This window comes from Pocillopora verrucosa, chromosome 7 (assembly GCF_036669915.1).
Source record: "Pocillopora verrucosa isolate sample1 chromosome 7, ASM3666991v2, whole genome shotgun sequence".
Classification (NCBI taxonomy): domain Eukaryota; kingdom Metazoa; phylum Cnidaria; class Anthozoa; order Scleractinia; family Pocilloporidae; genus Pocillopora; species Pocillopora verrucosa.
Genome location: NC_089318.1, coordinates 13,382,794 through 13,405,657, shown reverse-complemented (window position 1 = coordinate 13,405,657; position 22,864 = coordinate 13,382,794). Strand labels below are relative to the sequence as shown.

The 22,864-nt window shown below is 36.0% G+C and overlaps 2 protein-coding genes across 2 annotated transcripts; both read right to left on the bottom strand.

Annotated features, from left to right (window-relative positions):
- Window positions 1-10,924: 10,924 nt before the first annotated feature.
- LOC131778583 (uncharacterized) lies at window positions 10,925-17,893 on the bottom strand. Its single transcript, XM_059095005.2, has 7 exons — window positions 17,762-17,893; window positions 14,928-15,196; window positions 14,334-14,448; window positions 13,805-13,927; window positions 13,222-13,258; window positions 12,616-12,742; window positions 10,925-11,696 (listed from the first exon to the last, which is right to left on the bottom strand). The coding sequence occupies exons 1-7, from the start codon at window positions 17,832-17,834 to the stop codon at window positions 11,190-11,192; spliced, it is 1,251 nt and encodes a 416-aa protein (XP_058950988.2). The 5' UTR covers window positions 17,835-17,893; the 3' UTR covers window positions 10,925-11,189.
- A 4,176-nt stretch (window positions 17,894-22,069) lies between these two features.
- Window positions 22,070-22,606, bottom strand: LOC136282520 (uncharacterized). Its single transcript, XM_066170170.1, has 2 exons — window positions 22,499-22,606; window positions 22,070-22,357 (listed from the first exon to the last, which is right to left on the bottom strand). The coding sequence occupies exons 1-2, from the start codon at window positions 22,604-22,606 to the stop codon at window positions 22,070-22,072; spliced, it is 396 nt and encodes a 131-aa protein (XP_066026267.1).
- Window positions 22,607-22,864: the final 258 nt, after the last annotated feature.

Sequence of the window (22,864 nt, the reverse complement as noted above, 5' to 3'; positions counted from 1 at the left end):
GTACACTCCAAGTCGTCGTGCACTGAAAATATTCCAACTCGAGGCACATTCAGATAACGGAACTCATCTATAGAAAACAGACCTTGTCTTACGTCTGTTACTCGATGGTCTGCATTGTTCTTTTCTGATGATCGAGTCAATGGAGCACTGTTAGCGAGTAGCTAAATGCATCTGTTATAATTTATAATGACTTTGTTCCGTTATATGTTCAAACATAACTCTTCCTAGAAAATTCAAGGGTAATGTATATTACAGAAGTTAATAAATAACAGACCTTTTTCTTAAATGCGAATTTGATCGTTATCATATCTTTTCAGTCGTTGCTGCAAACGCTTCTCTAAAAAGCGCTTTCTCTTTGCGTTGCACAATTAATGTCATTTTTTCTCCCAAAATTTGGAAAGTTAAACTACTACATTTTTAGGTTAATGACACTCATTAAACTATAAGACCGCAAGTGCAGCTCTAGTCTCAACCATAATAACCTGCAGAAAAGAAGTACTTCCATTCGTTCCATTCAGTCAATCGGAGGCAAGCGTGAGGCAGCGCAAAGGGCGGATAACACGCGGAGGGAGAGACGTAAAAAAAAATTAATGAATAAAAACTAAATAACTAATAAAGTAAATAGGAATTATGCCCTTTTTCTTACGGAATGCTTTATAAGTCACAACCATACACTTAAGTGATGCTCTCGCTAAGAGCGGTCCTCTCGACTTCCCATCGAAGAAAAAGTTTACTTTTATTTTTTTGCCCATGATAAGGGTTTAGGACATGTTTCAAAAATAGTTGCGTCGTTACAAGCCAACTTTTTTTTTTTGGTAAGACCACCCAATATTTATGAAAGAATTCTCAAAATGCAGGCGTAAATTAGGCCAAAAAGGTAACTGATTGCCTTAATCCTTTAACCTCTATGAGTGACAAAGACAGAATTTCTCCTTACAATAGCAATACAATATCAACCAAATTAGTGATGGGAATAAAGAAAAATATCATTTTGGGGATAATTAGTTGATCCAATACTAAATTCTCTGAACTAACTTTATAAGAATTGTATGGTTGACATTAAGGATAATTTCAAATTTGATCTGAGACTTAAAGGGTTAAAACCGTGGGTATCTCTCTAACTTTCATCCATCGACATCTTGAAAACAACGCAAATCCGCGCGTTTGCTCAATTGCGCTCGAAATATTATTTTGATCGTTTAAACTTCGTTTGTTCATCTTCTACGTTGAGGATTTTAGGTTTTCGAGACAACTGGATGGAAAATAGATCCCAAGTTGTCCTAGAACGTTGCATAAATATGATCCGTGTGGTTACGCTTCCTTGACTTACAAAGTAAAAAAAGGTGACCGGATGGCGACTCCTCGATAATTATCGTTGAATCAGGCCATGAACCACGCGCAGTGAGGAGAAGATCGAAATTGAAATATAAAATTTGACAATCTGGTCCTTACAGACATTCCGCGTAGCTTACAGGGACACACAAACAAGCTGAAATACGTTTCGGTGTTATTTACAAAACAACACGCATACACTCTGAAATAATTCTTGCGGTTTCTTCTAATAATTTGCACACGGAACGCAATGAACTGGCGCTCTTTCTTAAAATTTGTTTCCATCATTAAAGATTTAATGTTGTTATGCACCACAACATTCTTGAGGGACATACTTGACATTTCCGTGCGACCATCAAAACCAAATAGACAAATATCCGGCTTGATGTATAGCTTATTTTTTTCCCTCTTTCGCGGTTATAAAAATTGAAACCAACCACTAGGTAATGCAACGAATTAGAATCGAAAGTTATAAAATGAATTGGAGAATGCTACATTTTACTGATAATTTTATCTCTTGAGATGTATACCTGTTTCGTGGAAGACAAAGATTATGATGGCTGCGGAATATTATTGCAAATATTGTAAGGGATTACAAGCCATTACAGACCATTAAGATTGTTGTGTGGACTATCCTAAAAGGTGTTTAGTGAGCGGCATAAGTCTCTTAGCCGGGACGAAACACTAAGTTTATATTCAAAACGCAAGAATATGGAAAGTCTGTACTTTTAGAAAGTCTGTTGGTCAGCACGCAATGTGATCACGTCATGTGTAATAAACAAACCTAACTTTCTTCAATAAAACTCTTTTTACTGTTACAAGAGGATAAGAGTCAAACTAGCGCTTGTGTGAAAGTCCATCCTGATGTTGTTTACCCAGCCTAAAAGATGGTAGCCAATTGACAAAGATGTTAATTAACCAACACTTTAATTAATGATTGGAAGATATTTCATCCCTCTGTTGTGTTTTTCTGAAAGCTAATTATAATTCTAAATAATCCCACTATGTCAGTTAAATAGACGAGCTTGAATTTGACAGTTCCGCTTTACGCTTTCGTCTAACGGTTGTGTTTTTGAGACAGCTAATTATAATTCTAAATTAACACTTCATTATGTCAGTTGAATAGACGAGCTTTAATTTGACAGTTCGGCTTTTATATAATGATATTTAAACAAGTAGCTCTCTCACCCGTAGGTGATTTACAGAGAGGTCCTAATCCAAAATAACATTAAATTGTTAAAAGTAAATAAAAATTGCAGATATTAAAAAAGTACAAAAGTAAGCTATGGATTAAAAGATGTTAAAAAATTATTCCTAAACTGACATATAGTGCCAGAGTTCTTCAAGTCACTGTCCAAGGCATTCCAGTCTTTAAGGCATGATAACAGGTTCTTTGTTTACCCCAGTTCAGTTAAACTGATGGAAGTCTAAGATGATCTTTGCAACGAGTGTTGTATCTATGTACATCACTGTTTCTAGATAATTCCAATTTGTGAGATGTAATTCCCTTCACGCAATTATAAACATACAAGCAGCGATGGAAGTGCCTGAGTTGTTTTAAATTTAACCAGCCGAGCTGATTGAGAGCATCGGTTGCAGAAGAGTACAATGGTTTATCTAGAACAAGTTTTGCCGCCTTATTCTGCAACACCTGCAGATTGTTCATTAAGACAGCGCTATCCTTATCGCCCCATACCATATCAGCATAATCAAGGATGGGAAGGACAAGGCTTTGTAAAGCCCACAGGAAGGAGCTGGAGCACAAAAGAAGTGAAAGAATAAAGAAGGCGTGCGTTATACGGCAACAAATGCTTGATTCTACGCAAAAGACCTAGTCTCTGGTTCACTTTAGATATTACATGTTCCACATGTTCGGTCCATGTAAAGTTGGAGAATAATTTTCTTTAACCTAATAGTTATAAACTGTAGATTTTCTTGAGAGAACCTTTGACCGCCTAAGCCGAGGGCCGGAATCTCCGGGGGAAAAAAAAGTTGAAAGTAGCAATTTGTGGACAGCTTGCGTCGGCAAAGGAATAGGAGTACTTCTACTATTTGGCTAAAGTTATGAAGATGGTTTTACGCCATGAATGCCTAGTTGTGTTTATGCTGCTACACTTGTTCTCATGCCAAAACGAAAATAAACGGCTGGAAATAGGGCCCATCCTTTTTAAAAGTTTACCTTTTGTTCTAATCTTTCGAAATATTCACGCTATATTCTTAAAACTTTTTTGCGAATCTAATTTACCGTAATCCAAATATTACTTTTGCATTTTAGAAAAACATTTTCTCAGGAGTCACGAGGAAGAGTTGAAGACCACTGGACCTAGTAGTTTTAAACAAATCGACGTTTCCCTTCTTTGGCTCATACGCCTGTGGTGACCAATATCTAGATAGCTCTCACATCAGTAAAAAAAAAAAAAATTTCTGTAAGTGGAAAAATTGTACTCAGAGGTGCAACCTTAAAACACTGCTGACCATAGACACTTTTGTCTATACCATGAAGCATTGCGTCACGGTCCAATTTCTAAAAACTTAGGCTAGCACCACATTTTAGTCCCACTTTTTTGTTTATGACATTTAATGGCCCTTTAGACTCAGTTCACTTGAAAAAAGTACACAAAGAGCTTTACGTCAAACAATTCAAAGAGCAGTTTGAATGGCGTCGGCTGAAATGCGTGGGAGAAAGTTATGATTTAAGTTGAGCTGCGATGACTTAATTATTTGGGAAGGATGAGACACACAATCTATCAGTGAAATACGCTTCTTCTGAGCTTGTTTTCCTTTTTTACTGCAACTTATTTCCTTAAAACTGCATTTTCCTTAGACAATTCGAGTCGAATTTTTTTATGATATTTCTATCAGGGAAGGGTATTGCATTATAGAATTCCATTTCTGCATGACACTGTATAAAACACCTGTCAAATTAACGTACTAACACTGGCTAGTTTGGTGCTAGAAACTTCTTGTAGGACAAAAATGTCTTCTTCCTAATTCCAGCAGCATTTTGTCAAACTTCAAGTACTACACAGGAGGCGACAATTTATTAACAAGAAAAACACATTTCTGTTGAAGTCGGTTACATATCGTCCTAATTACGTATGGAAATATAATTCCCGAAATATTTCTTGCAGGAAAACAAAAGAGAAAATGATAATGAAGGAAATGGAATCCGCTTTCGAAAGTTTGACGATTCGCGCTCGGTTAACTAACGTTGTGGAGCGCAGAACTGGTGTGCAGGAGGTGCCAACACCCAGGGTCGTAAAATAATTACGACCGAGCGACCAGTGGCTGCCTTTGCTATGACAAAGGCTACTTATTAGACATTCTAGTCTCCTCGGGTAGGGAAGATAAGCCGTAAGCTCCGTCCCCATTCTCTTCTCTGAAATGGTTAACAGGGGACGTTGAAGAACCAACGCGCTTCTCGCAAAGAGTAGGGAACGTAGCTCCCGGTGTTGTGGTCTGCCCTTGTTATTGTTTACATAGGCCCCCATTTAAAAACCAGCTCTGAGCTGAACTGGGCTAGCCTGTCTATATATCGCAAATACATATACACATAATGTTATTATGAAACGTGTGGAAATAATTCTTACTATTAAATACGAATAACACTTAACTAAAATCACCTTGTGATCCAAATGCAGTGGATATCATGACACAAAACAGCAATTGATGGACACAGTTGAAAACGGAATACATGATACAAGACTCATTAGAAACGTTCCCTGATAATCTGAACTTAAATAAAGTTCTGTAACCAATGGTTTCGTTTTAAATAGTTTTGACATTTGCCTTAGGCCATGAGGAGCCGCGAGCACTATGTTCTCTCTTTATCATTATTTATTAATGTTTATTTAATATGTTTTTTTAGCGACCAGTGGTATTCCTTAGTTGCTATTAAAAAAATTCCGATACCGTCACAAAGTAAAAGCCATAGAATGTTTAAAATCATCTGGAACCCAGAGTTTGCTTTAGGACTGTTTACCCTATAGATGATTTCCTCTCCGGGTCTTTTTCACTTGTGCGTGGTTAAGGAAAATTCGCCTTAAAAGACAAAACGAGGAAATTCTATTAATTAAGTAATAGCTTCTCGAACTCCCTGTATAAATATACATATCAATATTTCCGACTCAGAACGTCATTTGTCTTTTGTGTACAAAGAAAAATATTTTTGTCCTGGTTAGATTACTTTTTGCTTGAATAAATATGTTTGAAAAGTAATAATTATTTTTGGTATTTCTCTTGTTCGCCATCGTGGATAACACTGTTCACAACGATTTTGGACATGTTTATGCTCCTGCAATTGTTTTTTCGGCCGAAGAAGTTTGAATGGTTCTGATACAAAGCTCGACCAGAAATTGTACTAACCGTGGCGTAGTTTTTTCAACATCTTGAAACTGTCAGTTATAGGACCAATCACAGCAAAAAATTCAGACGATACTTTAAAGATTCGACACAGACTGCAGCAACAATAAAGTGTTATGAAACTACGAATTAAATACACTTTTCCAACTATTTTTAGCAAATTACGCAAAAAAGAAGGCGCTACATTCACCTCCACGACACCTTTCATATCCATACTGTCGCCCCTACTTAAGAATGATTAATAACATTTCCTAATGATACGCACACTGATATTAAAACCGTTTGTGCTGAACTGAGATAAATTGCACTTGAAAGAATTGTTTTAAACAAGATGGCTTAGTAAAAAAATATGTAGCTATGGGTTACGCAACTTTCCTGCAATTTTATATTCATAACAAAATCGAGAAGACGTTTAGACCGGTAAAGCTCGCAAAATTTCTGTGTCATAAAGTAATTGACTAAATTGGTTCGTCGTCGAAAACGCGTGCGTTAAAGAAATGGATAGATGTGAACCTAGTTTGTGAAAGTGAAGAATTCATTTGATGGTTTCCTATACCGCTTTTACACATGCACAACAGCTGGCATTGTGAAACTTTGTCAAATTATCATACAACCACTGTTAATTTTGGTGGTAGTAGGAACTTCCTGTGTGTCATGATATTCGTGTTGGGTGATGTTTGATAATCAAGCAGCCTTGCTACAAGCTAAGTTGGCCAATTCACCTTCGCCACACCTTTCATATCCATATTTCTATCCATATTTCCTTCTCCCCCTTGATTTTAGCTGAAATACGTATACAACAGCAGTGGCAATATAATGCTTTGTTAAATTACCATAACGATGTTTATTTTGGTTCGCTGGCAGGAACTTCCTGTGAATCATGTTCCTTCTCCATGATTTACTGTTCCTGTTTGGGAATAAAGGCTTAATATTGAAGGGCAATGAATCAGCAGAAATTCATTATCACACGTTCAAATTAGTTTTGATATCTACATAACTCTCAAATTTTTCAGTTCTTTCCTTCTTTAATTGCAGACAGAATCGAAAAATGATTAATGTCATTATCATTGTTGTTATCATTATCATAATTTTTTATCTCAGGAGTGAAAAGTACTCCTTCGTAAACCCTTACCTGTTTATTTTTGTCCATTTAATTATCAAAACAAGCACCTCTTTCGGACTCTACAAGGAAACGTTCAAATTATCGATAAGAAGCTCTAACTTTTGACGAAGTAGGCCATTAAATTCCGATTTTGAATCGAGTAGGAAGATAAAAAAGAAATAAAAAGTAGGTTTTCAATTATCTTAGAGTGTCATAGGAAACCAAAATGTGTTACCTTTTATGGGAAGTAATTTCAGCATTGTGGTGGCGCAAACGTAGTCACCTCAAAAGTATTAGAGGGACATTTTCTGCGAATGAAATCTTTGATTAGAATCGGTTTATTTATTTATTTATTTTGTTTAAGTGGAAGTCTAAAGCATACCTTCAATGACTTTACATTACTTCGTTTTTTCCTCGAAAATGTTGTAAAAACAATGTGCTCATGTTTCTCAATTTGTTTTGATCACTTTTATTATTAAATAGGTTATTTATATGGCTTTCGAGTTAGAGGCAGATAGAGCAAGAAACATCAGTTGAAGCTGAATTGTTGCTGTGTTAACCTTTATTGTTAGAAAATAAACACAGTTTGATTATAAATCATTGGGCATTTTTGATCATCTATTTCAAGGATACAAAACAGAAAAGTGTAGAAGCTATAATTCACCGAAAAGAATAGGATTTTCCAAATAAAGAACTATTTGAACCATAACAAAGTTTTAATCCAGACTCATTTGACCCCAGCCTCTCAAAACCAACGATCCACGGTAAAAGGGGAGAATAGATGTAGATAGTTCCTTGAAATTATGGTGCAAATCCTAGTTGCCATTTTGAACTTAGTCACTAACTATGTTGCGTGTTATGAGCAAAATTAAGAAATACATAAACATTTTGCCAAATAATTTCATTTGATAAAAAATGAGTATTTCCTGCTCTTCAGAGAAATCTTTTTAACCTGCAACGAGCATTCTGAAACTCGCAAAAATACTGCGAATCAAAGTTTTGTTTCACATTTTTTCCCCATAAATTCATTTATTGATGGAATGGTCAATGTTTTCCGTTGTTAATGCAATGATGTAAAGCAATAATTAATAACACTATGGGGTAAGAGAAAGGGGCTCTCACATGGATTTCGGAGGTAATGTAAAGAGCGGGGGATTGGGGGAATTAAGAATAATAATAATAAATAACAACAAATCGAAAACTAAAGCTACGCGGACGAAGCAAGAGTTTTAAACAATAACGTCCACGAAAAAAAAAATCATCGAATAATATCCCATTTAAAAACTACTTTTTTTCGACAATAACATTTTGATTTTCTTCTTAGTCGATACCATTCATCTTCAATGTAAATTCAACTCACGCTTTATTACTTTCTCATCTTTCTTGCAGCTGAAGAGCTTGGGCGATTTGAAGGGATTGCTGGAAGGTAAATTTTGAATAAATACGAGACTATAGCATTCTAAATTGATTCTAGCATGATACACTACCCATTGTAACCTTAAGTTTAGCACTCGATACGTCAAATGCACAAAGCAGCTCCGTGCTCTAGGAGTGAGATACTCTGTAACCGCCACCACCTCGAAAACTATGTTATTTTATACGTAGCGGTTTTATATTCAAGCCTCTTCTTGCGAAAGAAGAGAATTTGAAAAAAAAAAAAAAAAAAAAAAAAAGACACGCCGGTGACTGATTCCGATACTGGACAGAAACACTAAAGGGTAAGCAAGGGTGTGAAAGATTGGCTTTTATATTTCATGGCGTGATACACCAAACTCTAAGCTTTTCGGGATTTGCTAAGATATTCACTGAGTTTAAAGAATTAGTTTGAGCGATGTTTGTTTTTATAAAATTACCGGCAACAAAACAAATCGATGTATGCCGAAAGAGTTCTTTTAAAAGTATTATCGCGTTTCTAAAATGTATTTTGCTTCGCCTGTTGTCACGAGGGTTACGGAGGTGTTTTTTTTTCCTTTTTTTTTTAAGCCTTTAGCTGCTCTTTTATCCCTGGCCGTTCCCTTAAGCTTACCGCTCAATCGCCTCGTCCAAAATAAATTTATGTTGCTGTCCTTAAGGAGGGAGAGTACACATTTGATAAATTCATGTTATGCGTTGTCCATAGACAGTTTTGTCTATACAATGACGTCATGAAACATGGCATCACGATCCAATTTTTGAAAACTTAGGCTAGCCTCACATTTTAGTCCCACATTTTTGTTTATGATATTCATGGCCCTTTAGACTCAATTCACTTATAAAAAACACAGAAAAAGCTTCGCGTCAAACAATTAAAATAGCAGTTTGATTAGCGCCGGTTGAAATGTGTGGGAGAAATCATGATTAAAGTCGAACTGCAATGACCTATTTCAGACGGTTGAGGACACACAATCTATCCCTGAAATACCCATCTTTTGAACTAGATTTTTTCTGCATAGTATTTCCTTAAAACTGCATTTTTCTTAGGCAATCCGAAGTGAAATTTTTTTTCATGAATATCATGAATTAATCTGGGAAGGTATTGCATTATAGAATTCTATATCTACATGAGATTGTGCAAAATACTTGGATAAATTAAACTTGTCGAATTACTATACTAACACTGGTTAGTTTGGTGTTAGAAACTTTGCTGATGACTGCAGATATGAATCCGAACTTATCTCTTGAAATATAAACTTCTAAAGGGTGATGATACTCTTATCGCGGGATAATAACGACTCAAAGTAAAGGGCTTATTAATAAATTGTCTTATTATGGAACGTGTGGAAATAAATTTCACTATAAAAAACGAATAATACTTAAATCACCTTGTGATTCAACTAAAGTGGATATCATGAGACAAAACAGCAACTGATGAACACAGTCAAACACGGAATACGTGACACAAAACTCAGCAAAAAAAGTCTCCTGATAATCTAAACTTAATTCTGAACTGTAACCAATGATTTCGTTTTTGACATCTGCCTTGGACTATGAAGAGCAGCGAGCACTATGTTTTCTCTTTATCATTATTTAGTTTTATTTCTTTATTTAATTTTTTTGCGACCAGCGGTATTCCTTAATTGCTGCTAAAAAAAAAAAAACTTCCGGTGCAAACACAGAACAAAAACTATAGAATGTTTAAAATCATCTAGAACCCAGCGTTTACTGTAAGACTGCTCACCCTACTTAACATACTTAAAATTCCCAATCAAATCACAATATCGCTGTCTCAAAGAGTCATCTGCTTTTTTTTGCACTAAGGGACACATTTTTGTACTGGTAGGAACATTTTTGCTCGAATGATTATGTTTGTGAGGTGATAATAATTATTTTTTTTTTTTTATTTCACTCGTGCGCCACAGTAGAAAACACTTTTTATTACGATTTAATTTTTGACGTGTGTATGCTACTACTACTACTTGTTTTTGGCCGAAGACATTTCCATGGCTTTGATACCCAAATGGTAAGATCAGAAATTGTACTTGCCGTGGCACAGTTTTTCCAACATCTTGAGGATGTTAGTTATAGGACCAATCACAGCGAAAAAATCAGACGATGCTTTAAAGATTCGACACAAACTGCAGCAACAATAAAGTTTAATGTTACTAGGAATTAAGCACAATATTCTCAGCTTGCGACACAGTTTTAAGTAGGGTGACACTACCGTGTTGAACCAATCTCACTTAACCAGAGACAGTTAAAACAATACATTTTGAATAGAATGATAAGTAAAGGAGTAATTGTGGTTTAATAACCTGTGGTTTCAGTTTAAACTATTTTCAGCAAATTACACAAACAAAAGGCTCTTCATGTAATAAAAACAAACAACAACAACAACAACCAGTAACCGATAGAATAAGAGTCTATTTCAGGTTTTCCACTCCTTTACCAGCGAAAAAAGTAGCATACACGTCAAGATGAATCGGTTCAGCATCAGACATGGTTTTACACTGTTTCATGCTCTATTAGCAAGACACTTTAACTGATAGAAAATTCTGAGTTCGATGATCGATCAAGGCCATGAGTCTTCGAATAGTTTTAGTTATTTCTAGTCTAAAACAAAAAAAGTTTTTGAGAGACCAAACTTTGCTGTTTCTGTCGCATAAAAGCCAAGTGGTAATTAATCGCAATTTATCAATTGCCAGCTATGCATTTTTTCTCAGAAATACTTTACAACTTTGTTTATTGAACTAAGGTCGCTGACATTTTAGAAAAAACGTCTTAAATATGCCTGTATGCTGAAGTCTAAGAAATTTAAGTACTTGTGGATATCTACATATCTCTTTAGTAGTGTAAATGTTTAGTAACTGTATATTTAGGGCTTTTTGACAACCGTTTCCCTTACTGTTTTGTCGGAATAAGATGTCTCCAGGGTGAAAGAAACGTCATTTACGGACTAAGTAGTCAATAATTGGTTTTATTGCACCAATATATATCCCATGGCTTTGATACTCCTCCCTCCATCTTGGAGTGCCTCGTTTCCGCAAGATTTTGCGCCTTTTGGATGACTTCCTGTACCAAATCCAATCAAAGAGTTGCATGATTCGCAGTGGTTCTGGTCATTGCTAACAATACCAATTCTGACTTTCGCATGATAACGATCACCAACAGCATTGAATCCTTCCTTGTTACAGTTGCGCTGTAAAGAGGCGTTGCTGCCAATCAACTTTTTCCACCCGTCACGACCCAGTGAGGTGTTGCGGTATTGGCCATCAGCAATTAGTGAGTGCAGAGAGTCAGCCAACTTACTGATGACAATAAACCTGAGCTGTTGGTTGATCTTCATTCCGAGACAGATCTTGGAGAATGATGTGTTCCAGTAGGTGGATAGTTTTGATTCTTGTTCGTCAAACCCAGTCTCTCCACCGAGAAGGTTGAATTCATCGTAATTTATCCAATAATGTGCGTCATAATGGAAGGTGGTCTGAAATAGAGGAACAAATCTTTTTTTTTATTATCTCCGAATTGATGGCTATTTGCTGTTTACGCCCTGTCGTGTATCTGCATTTATAGATTCCTTAGTCATGTGTTTTACCCCAGAATTGACCTTGGTATTTACAACGTTGTGTCATGAAGACTAAGGTCATTTCTTTGTACAACACGAACACGGCGCCGTAGATCAGTGCTTGACATTTTGATTACGAGTAGTTTTCCTGTGTTTCCATGTGTACGCCAATTAAGAGTCATAGAAATGTTAATCATTTGTGAAGTGAATGAGGGTTGATAGACGTCGTTATTCTTAAAATAAATTGGGATCTCTTTGTATATAGAAAAAAAATGGAGTATGGTTGTGTCGCGATAAAAGTAACCTGGTCCCCCGATAACACTCCGTAATATTCCTATGATCCACGATCCCTCCTCATTGGCAAGTTTATTGCATTAAATTTTCTATTGTCCTCCAAAAATCCTCCTGTACATATCCCCCTCCACCCCCACTGCTGCTGTTCAGGAGATAAACAATGAATGCTATTTAAATCAAGGTGGTATCTACATAACCCTCAATTAGTGTGGAACTTTAACTCAGATAAGATATGTTCTTTGTTCCAAATAGCATTTTAACCGATTTACGATATCAATGATTGTATTTCTTATCTAGCTGATACGTGATACTAGAGACAAATATGTTAGGATATATTTTATACCTTTTTTTAACTTTTCTTTTTCAACAGTCACTACACACAATAAGTCTTGAAAATTAAGTGGTACAAAGTCTGTTCTTTGTGTAATTCCAACTTGGAGAAAAACAAAAGGCATACATATGTAAAACGAACGTTTTTAACTTGCAACGTTTTGAAAGAGACCGAGTTTATACAGGAAATGAATTATTTTAAAACCGTATGTACCTTTCTGCCGTCAATCTTCATGACTGGCGTCCATCCTCCATCTCCACACCCAAAATTTCCCATGTGACAAAAAACGGACAACGGGTTGGAGTCAACAAAAAGGGTAACCACACCACTGATACTGGATCTTTTGAATGAAAATGAAAGAAAGAAACACAAGCATTAAAGTAAACAACAATGGTTAAATAAAACTAGAGTTTATGAAAATAATTATCATACATAAAATAAAGGCAATGAAAATCCCAGTGGCAAAGTTACTGCGTGATAATGATAATGATTCAACACATGAGCAAATGAAAAGTTAATCCTTCAGCAAAAGACGTCAATAACTGCGGAATTCAAACAACAGCCTTCATAGCAACAATGCTCGGCTATTTGTCCCGGAATTAAACAGGTGTCCAGGGCCAAGGAATATTTTCCACTCCTTCTATAAGGACGAGAATACTCTCCACCAAAGTGAATCGAATTTAAACCAAGGACTTTCTTTGCATACGGTGGTTTGAAAATTAGGGTATATTTGGTGACGCGATGGGCTTGAACTAATTGCGGGAAAGCGGAATGTTTGATGTACTACATAAATAATAACCGAATATCAAGTCTACTAACGTGTCCTTGTCATAAATTTCTTTACACGAAGTAGGTCCTAGAAAAAGTTTTAAAATACCTTTCATTAGAATTGTAAAATTATATTGTCTCTCCAATGTTGTAGTTTTATTATTATTATTATTTTTGTTATTATCATTATATTTCCACTTCTTGTCTAAACTGAAACATTTTCCTTTCTAAAGGACTTTCTGGGCAGCATGCATGTTAATTTTTAAATCCTTCAAAAGAAGAGACGTTGGTAAAGGGTCTTATCATCATTGATAATTATTATTTCCATCCGGTGTTTAAAGTTGCTAATTAACTAATGGCTCTCCAAGTAACTAATACATTTGCGTTTAAATAATGGTTAATCATTCTGCTCTTTTTTATGCCTAAATTGCATGGTATTAACCCACAAATTACTCTTCTCTCTTATCATTAGAGTTGTCTGATTTCATCTTTAATTGTGAATTCGCGCGCAGGTTGCTATGTGTTTTGCATCGCACGTTATAGTTACTGGAGTGCGTTGACATTTTCGTCAGAAAGTTCTTTCATAGGAGACCCTCTCAGCTCAATGTTTACAAAAGTTAACCCTTACACGTACCTTTGCATTCCCGGCCATTCCCAGTGAACCCCGGCTTGCATGCACAGTTATAAGATCCTTTGGTATTTTTGCAAAAGGCATAAGGACTGCAATGGTGATTCCCTTTGGCACACTCATCGATATCTGAAGACAACCAAAGAAACAGCAAGCGAAGAAAACAAACATATGAATTAGTGGGTCACGTGGAATTGCGAGTTATCATTTCCTTTTCTTTTTAATCTGGTTAATACTATATCAAATGTACTCGTATGTAGATTCAATCTACTTATATTTTAACCCACTTAGCCACAATTAGAATTATTTTTCAAATCTTAGACGCCAGTATCAGATTAAAGAAAACGGCATGTCAGTTTACTTTCCTTTGTGTGTCTCTCTTTCACTCTCTCTTTCGTTGCTTTTTTCGTTTTCGTTTTTTAGGAAAGACGAAGTAAATGGCACATGTCCATGCAGTTAGTGTGCGACTTGTATGCTTCCAAATATTCGAATTGAAGATCTCACTTGAACGATAGAGATAATATTTTTTGTTTACCGTTTTGGCACCTCGCACCTTCGTATCCGGCAGGACACAAACACTGATAAAGTTTGTCTGTAGAACTTCTTTGACAAGAGGCGTTATTTGCGCAATGATTTTCAGCGCACATATTCTTGGAAAAGAAAGAGATACAAACAAAACATGTTTTCAATATAAAACGATTTAGCTTAAGCAGCGTGCTATGCAGTGTGTCCAAAAGTCACACCTGTACTGTTTTTGCAAAAAGAAAAACTTCAAAGAGAAATAATAATAAGAAGAGAGAAACTTATAAAGGAGCTATTCGATTCAAAGATCGTTTTTCTGTGGAGGTAGGACACACCTAAGAACACGAGAGGATGAACAAATGAAATGAGTGAATAGATAACTAAGCGAATTAACGAGCGAAATAATAGTCGGGAAAACCATAACTCGTTCAGTCTTGAAGAAAGACAAACGTTAGAGGAAGAGAAGGATAACTGTTTTATTCTCAGGGGAAGTTAATGATCGTTTATCTGGGTTAATGTTGTCTAATTATGCCATGCAAGAGATCGTAGACTGTGTTTCCTTGGGGAGGCTGCTTTGAAATTTAAAAAACACAAAGGAGAGTCTTACCACGATGTGATAGTGATGTGAGCTTTCGTTTTGCTTGAATTCCCTGGAGTTGCTGTACTTATCAAATGACAATAACTCGCACCGCAATCTTATTTCGAGGGCCAAGTTCACAGAAATACAAGATGGATGTTGAACGCATCTCATGATACACTCCAAGTCGTCGTGCACCGAGAATATTCCGACTCGAGGCACATTCAAGTAACGGAACTCATCTACAGAAAACAGACCCTGTCTTCCGTCTGTTACTCGGTGGTCTGCAGTGTTCGTTTCTGATGGTCGAGTCAATAGAGCATTTTCAGCAAATAGCTAAATACACCTGTTATCATTTCTAAATAAGGTACTCTTTTGATACTTTAGCAAATTATTTTTTTCAGTTATATATTCTAACATAACTCTTTCCAAAAATTGCCAGGATAACGCATTTTAAAGATGTCTGTAAATATCAGAACTTTTTCTTGAATGCGAGTTTTATCTTAGGGGCGTATACATTCATTTTATCATATTTGTTCAGTTTTTATTGCAAACGCTTCCCTAAAAAGCGCTCTCTCTTCGACGCTGCACAATTAGTATCATTTCTCTTTAAAAACTTGGAAAGTTAAACTACTACACTTAAACTCTAAGACCCCAAATCCAGCTCTAGTCTCAACTATGTATCTTGCAGAAAACAATTACTTCTTTGCGTTTTTCAGTCCATCGGAGGCAAGGCGCGAGGCAGCCCAAAGGGAGGATAACACGTGAAGGAAGAGACGTGAAAAAAAAGAAAGTTAATCAATAAAAGGTAATGAACTAATTAAGTAAATACGAATTATGTATTTTTCCTTACTGAATGCTATATAGGTCACAACCATACACTTGAGTGCCGGTCTCGCTAAAAGCGCTCCTCTAGACTTCCCGTCGAAAAAAAGTTTTTTTTCATTTTTTGCCCATGAAAGGGTTGGGGACATGTTTCAAAAATAGTTCTCCAATTCCCTTTTTTGTGTCGCCATATGCCAAAATTGAGTTTTTGTTAGAACACCCAGTTTTTAAGAAAGAATTCTCAAAATGCAGGCGTAAGTCGGTTCAAAACGGCATAGTACACAGTACTTACACTAATAAGGTCACCGATTGCCGGCTTGATGTATAGACATATGACCTTTTTCGCGAGTATAAAAAGTGAATAATGCAACGAAGTAGAATCGAAAGTTAAAAATAAATCGGATATTTTTACATTTTATCTCTTAATATGTTTACCTGTTTGATGGAAAGCAAAGATTATAATGGCTGTGGGAGATTATTGCAAATATTGTAATGTATTACAAGCCATTACAGACTATTGAGATTGTTGCGTAGACTATAGGGATCGGCATGAGTCTCTTAGCCGAGACGAAACACTAAGTTTATATTCAAAACACAAGAATATGGAAAGCCTATGGTTTGAGCAGTTCTCTTGGACAGCATATCATGTGATCAGTCATGTGCAATAAACAAACCTAACTCTCTTCAATAAAACTCTTTCTGCTATAACAAGAGGATAACGATCGAACTAACACTTGTGTGAAAGTTTATCCTGGTGCTGTTTACCCAGCTTAAAATATGGTAGTCCAATTAAAAAAGGTGTTTCTCAACCTTCACTATAATGATTGGAGGATATTCCATCCCTCTGTTGTGGTTTTCTCACAGCTAATTATAATTCTAATTAACATCACATTATGTCAGTTAAATAGACGACAAATTGACGTTTCCCTTCTTTGGCTCATACGTTTATGATGACCAATATCTGAAAAGCTCTCACGTCACGTCATTTGCTCTAAGTGGAAAAATTGTACCCTGAGATGCTTTCTTGAAACAGTCCTGGCCATAGACACTTTTGTCTTATCATGAAACATGGCGTCACGGTCCAATTTCTAAAAACTGAGGCTAGCCCCATATTTTAATCCCACATTTTTGCTTATGACATTTATGGCCCTTTAGACTCTTATGCATCTTATTTCCTTAACACTGCTTTTTTCTTAGTTGAATCTGAGTTGAATTTTTTTTTTTAATGATATTATTATCAGGTAAACGTATTGCATAAAATAATTCCATTTCTACATAACTTTGTGTAAAACACCTGTCGAATTACCTACAAGAAACTTCTTGTAGGACACCAATAAATTCTTCCTAATTTCCAGCAACATTCTGTGAAACTTCAAGTACTACACAGGAGGCGAAAAAATTATTTAAAAAAAAAACACAATTTTGTTGAGGTGGGTTGCATATCGCGCTAATTGCGTATGGAAATTTAATTCCTGAAATATTTCGTGCCAGAAAACGAAAGGGAATCATATCGAAGGAAATGGAATCCACTTCCGAAACCTTGACTATTTGCGCTTGGTTAACTCACGTTGTAAAGTGCAGGACGGGTGTGTAGGAGGTCCAGGGTTCAAGCTCCAGACCTAGCCAACACTCAGGATCGCAAAATAATTGAGGAGAATGTGCTGCCTTTGCTTTAACAACGGTTAATTATGAGACACTACAATATTTTCGGGTAAGAACAATAAGCCGTAGGCCCTGTCTCCTTTCTCTTCTCTAAAATGGTTAACAGGGACGTTAAAGAACCCGCGCACTTCTCGCAAAGAGTATTGAACGTAGCGCCCTGTGTTGAGGTCTGACCTTATCATTGTTTACACCCGCCTCTTTTAAACTAGCATTGAGATGAACTGCACTAGCCTGTCTAAATATCGCAAATACATACATACATACATACATACATACATACATACATACATACATACACGTACACATACACGCATTCCGTTGTCATAAAACGTGTGGAAATAATTCTTAAAGTTAAATACGAATAACACTTAAATCACCTTGTGATCCAAATACAGTGGATATCATGACACAAAACAGCAATTGAGGAACACAGTTAAAAACGGAATACATGATACAAGACTCTCTGGAAAAGTTCCCTGATAATCTGAACCTAAAATACGGTTCTTTAACCAATCCTTTCGTTTTAAATAGTCTTGACATCTGCCTTAGACCACGAGGAGCCGCGAGCATTACGTTTTCTCTTTTTCATTATTTATTAATGTTTTTCTATTTATTTTTTCTGCGAAGAGCAGTATTCCTTAGTTGTTACTAAATAAAGGAGTGATAAATGAAATTTCCTAATTGATACGCACACTGATATTAAGACCGTTTGTGCTGAACTAAGATAAAATCGACTTGAAAGAATTGTTTTAACAAAGTAGTGGTAAAGCGCGCAAAATTTGTGTCATAATGTAATTGACTAAATTGGTTGAAAATGCGTGCCTTAAAGAAATGGATAGATCTGAACCTAGTTTGTGAAAATAAAGAACTCATTTGATAGTTTCCTAAGTTATCGCTTTTACACACGCACAACAGGTGGCATTGTGAAACTTTGCTAAATTATCATACAACCATTGTTTATCTTGATGGTGCTAAGAACTTCCTTTGTGTCGTGATATTCGTGACCGATAATTTTTGGTTATCATGCAACCTTGTCACAAGCTAAGTTAGCCAATTCACCTCCGCTACACCTGTCATATCCATATTTCTGTCCATATTCCCGTCTTCTCCTTTTTTTCGCTGAAATACATGTACAATAGCTGGCATGATTATGATGCTTCGTTAAATTACCATAGCGATATTCATTAAATATATGACTTCCATATATTCACAACCATTTATTCACCACTTGACGGGTTTATTTCGAACCAACACAGTAACTAGCTCCCAGTTGGCTTGTTAGCTCCGTTGGTAGAGCACTGCACAGGTATCGCAGAGGTCATGGGTTCAAATCCCGTACAGGCCTTAATTTTTTTTTTTTTTCAGGCGTTCTTTTCACTACTACTTGAGTAGTGTTCATTATTGCGAAGATCGCTTTCATATTCACGATGTTTATTTTGGTCCGCTGGTAAGAACTTCTTGTGAATCATGTCCCTTCTTTATGATTCACTGCTCCACTGAGGCAAGGAATCATCAGAAATTCATCATCACAAGTTCAAATTAGCTTTTATATCTACACAAGTTTCAAACTTTTGACTTGATATACACTGATACACGCTACGACTTCCATCCTTCTTTTATTGCAGACATAATCGAAAAATGGAATTATGTTGTTAAAATTGCTGACTTTATTATTATTGTCATTATTATTGTTATCATCATTATGATAATTTTTAACCTCAAGAGGAAAAAGTCCTCCTTCGTAAACCCTTACTAGTTTATTTGTATCCATTTAATTATCAAAACAAGCACCTCTTTCGCACTCTACATGGAAACGTTTAACTTATCGAGAAGCTCTAACGAACAAATTTGATGAAGTTAATTAGTGCGTTCAATTCCGATTTTGTAACGAGGAAGATAAAAGATAAATGAAAAGGTGGTTTTAAAATATCATAGAGTGTCGTAGGAAATCAAAAGGTGTTATCTTTTAAGGGAAGTTATTTCAGCATTGTGGTGGCGCAAACGTAAAAAAATGACCGTAAAAAAAAAGGATTGAAGTAACATTTTTCTGCAATTGAAATCTTTGAGGAGAATCGGTTCATTTTTGTTTTTATTGCATATGCAGAGGTCTATTAGCATACCTTCAATGACTTCACATTACTTCGTGTTTTCCCTCGAAAATGTTGTAAAAACAATGTGCTCATGTTTCTCAATTTGTTTTGATCACTTTAATTATGAAAGAGGTTAACTATATTGTTTTTCGAGTTAAAGGCAGATAGAGCAAGAAACATATCTCTTTGAAGCTGAATTGTTGCTATGTTAGCCTTAATTGTTAGAGAAACAAACACAGTTTGATTATAATTCATTGGGAATTTTTTAACATCGATTTCAAGGAAACAAAACAGAAAAGTGTAGAAGCTATAATCCACCGAAAAGAATAGGATTTTACAAATAAAGAAACCATGTAAACCTTAACAAACATTCAATCCAGACTCATTTGATCCAGCCTTTCGTAACCATCGATCCACAATAAAAGAACGATTTTTTTTTTTACGTTTAGGGGAAATGAGAGGTAGATAATACCTTGAAATTATGTTGCAAATCCTAATTGCCATTTTGAACTAAGTTACCCACTATATTATTACCTGTTATGAACAAAATCAAGAAATATATCAACATTTTGCTAAATAATTTCATTTTATAAAGAAATGGGTATTTTTAGCTTTTCAGAGAAGTCTCTTTACTTGCAACCAGCAATCTGAAACTTGCTGAAATATCATATTTTTGTTTCACGGGGTTTTTTTTTATCATTCATTTATTCATGGAACAGTCAGTGTTTTTCATTGTTAATGCAATGATATCAAACAAGAATTAGTAGCACAACTAGGTAAGTGAATGAGCCCTCACATGGATTTCGGGGGTAATGTAGAAAGCAGGGAATTGAGGGAATTAAAAATTAATAATAATAAATAACAACAAAACGGAAACTGAAGCTACGAGGACGAAGCAGGAGTTTGAAGCAGTAACGTTCACGAAAAAAACATCGAATAGTATCCCATTTAAAAATTACTTTTTTTGGACAATAACAGTTTGATTTCCTCTCAGTCGATGCAATTCATCTTCAATGTGAATTCAACTCACGCTCTATTTCTTTCTCATCTTTCTTGCAACTGGCGAGCTTGAGCAATTTAAAGGGATTGTTGGAAGGCAAATATTGAATAAATACGAGACTGTACCATTCTAAATTGATTCTAACGTAATACTCTACCTACTGTAACCTTATTTGAGTCCATGTTTTACTGAGCCACAAACTATTTATCGTTTTTGAGTATCGAGCTATGTTAGTAAAAAGCAATGGCTATGGCATTTGTTTTGCTGTTCGAGAACTGTAAATAATACCACAATGGTTGGGACGTCTGGACAGTCTCGATACCAATAAGGGTCGGAGAAAAATAAAACTTGTGGAGCTGTAGTTTAGCCTAGAGCGCGAGGCTCCTCGAGTTTTGGGACAAATCAAAGCGAAACAGTATGACGATGCTTTATTGATTAGACACAGACTGCAGCAACATTAAAGTTCAATGAAACAAGGAATTGACTACAATATTCTGTAATTACAATACATTTTAATAAGCCGTCACTGCGACGCTGAAATAAGTTCCCTCAAGTCGAGAGAGTTAAGGAATACGTATCGTATAGAACAATTAGCAAAACAGAAATTATAAAAAGTCCTTTCACAAAAATAAATTAATTAATAGATAAAAATAAAAAATAACCTATGTGGTTAGGACTTGTAACAATTTCAGTTTTATTTATCTTTTAAACAAATTTTACAAGCAAATGGTGTTTCCTGACCTTAGTGTACTCTTTTACTAGAAACAAAAAGTACCCAAAACAAATCCAGGATGATGGGTAAACATTACACATATTTGTTTCTCTGCATAGTTCAGCACTCAATGACGTCAGCTGCACAAAGCGGCTCCATGTTCTATGAGTGAGATACTCTGTAACTGCCACCACTGTCCGAGGATGAGCTAATCAGATGAGGATGAATCAAAACCCTCGAAAACTATGTTATTTCATGCGTAGCAGTATTACATTCAAGCCTCTTCGTGTGACAGAAGAAAAATTGAAAACAACTATTGACAAAAAAAAAATAAGACCGGGCCAGTGACTCATTCTAATGTTTGACAGTAACACTAAAGGGCAAGCCAGTGTGTGGAAGATTGGCTTTACATTTCATAGCGTGATACTCTAAACTTTTTGGCGTCTGCTGAGATATTCATTGGGTTTTAACAGTCAGTTTGAGCGATGTTTGTTTTTATACAATTACCGGCAACATAATAAATCGATGTATGCCGAAATATTTTTTTAAAATGTATTATCAAGGGTTAAGAATTTATTTTGCTTCACTTGTTCTCATGAGGTTACGGAGGTGCTCTTTTATTTCTTTAGCTGTTTTCTGTCCTTGGCACCCTGCCTCCAACCTACTACTCACTCGCCTCGCCCAAAATAATTGTAAGTTGCCATCTTTGACAAGTGTGAGTACACATTTGATAAATTTATGTTATGCGTCCTCTGATGTTAATTTTACTAAACAGCGTTAATGCAGTAGATGTCCCCACAGTGATATCTTTCGACTTGTTCACATGCATCCACACCAGTGGGTGTGAGATGTCGGAGCTCATGTTTTATTTGAGAAGTTTTTGTCATTGTACTAAGATGTCTCCTATGGCCATAGGGAATTTGTCTCCATTATCTAGCTCCCACATTGCCACGTTGCCACACGCGTTCGAGTGATCAAGGTATCCCTCAGCGCCAAATCCGATCCTTGAGTCACAGGAAGTGCACTCGTTCTCGTTGTTTCGGACAATACCAATTCTGGCTGTGGAACTCCCGGGATAACAAACTACATTGAAGCCCTCGTTGTTAAACTTGAGCTGTAAAGAGGCCTGTAGACCAATCAGCAGCTTACAGACTGTGACGTTCAAACTTTCCTAGAAGGGAAAGAAAACCAAAATGCGGAAAGAAAATTTCAAAAGTTACATATTCTGTGCTTTTGATAACGGCATTTTTCCCGGCTGAGAACGAAAATTGACCACTAGAAGATTTGCGGCACTCCGATTTTAGCCATGTACCTGGAAGATTTCTTCTGTCGGTAAGGACCAAGTCAAAGATTGAGAATTTTGTGCATTGAAAATTACGCCCACTGCTTGTTTTTGTAGTGTTTCAACCCATTTTTCCATCTTGAGCCTTAACGCCAGCGCACTTTACGGTTTGAGGGATTGTCGATCCTTTTATTTTCTTTCATTAATAAAGTTGACTTTTCTTGTCAGTAAAGGGCTATTGTGTTTATATGATGAACAAAATAATACATGGTTGCTTGTGGATATGAAATTTGTCTTCTCGTGTTCAACTCAAATCACGACACTTTCCCCTCAGGATTTTCACAAGGAATTCAGAAGTGAAGTTTTATTGCATCAAAATGTACCCTATGGCTTTGA

Bases quoted from the DNA above. Each gene is read 5' to 3' on its own strand.
- LOC131778583 (XM_059095005.2), bottom strand. From the start codon at position 17,834: ATGTATTCCGTTTTTAACTGTGTTCCTCAATTGCTGTTTTGTGTCATG. The intron at 12,743-13,221 runs GTTAGTAGACTT...TTCATTCAAAAG, and splicing joins GAAATTTATGACAAGGACAC to ATCCAGTATCAGTGGTGTGG. The intron at 11,697-12,615 runs GTACATACGGTT...CCTCTATTTCAG, and splicing joins TGAAGATTGACGGCAGAAAG to ACCACCTTCCATTATGACGC.
- LOC136282520 (XM_066170170.1), bottom strand. From the start codon at position 22,606: ATGGAAAAATGGGTTGAAACACTACAAAAACAAGCAGTGGGCGTAATT. The intron at 22,358-22,498 runs GTACATGGCTAA...TTTCCCTTCTAG, and splicing joins CGACAGAAGAAATCTTCCAG to GAAAGTTTGAACGTCACAGT.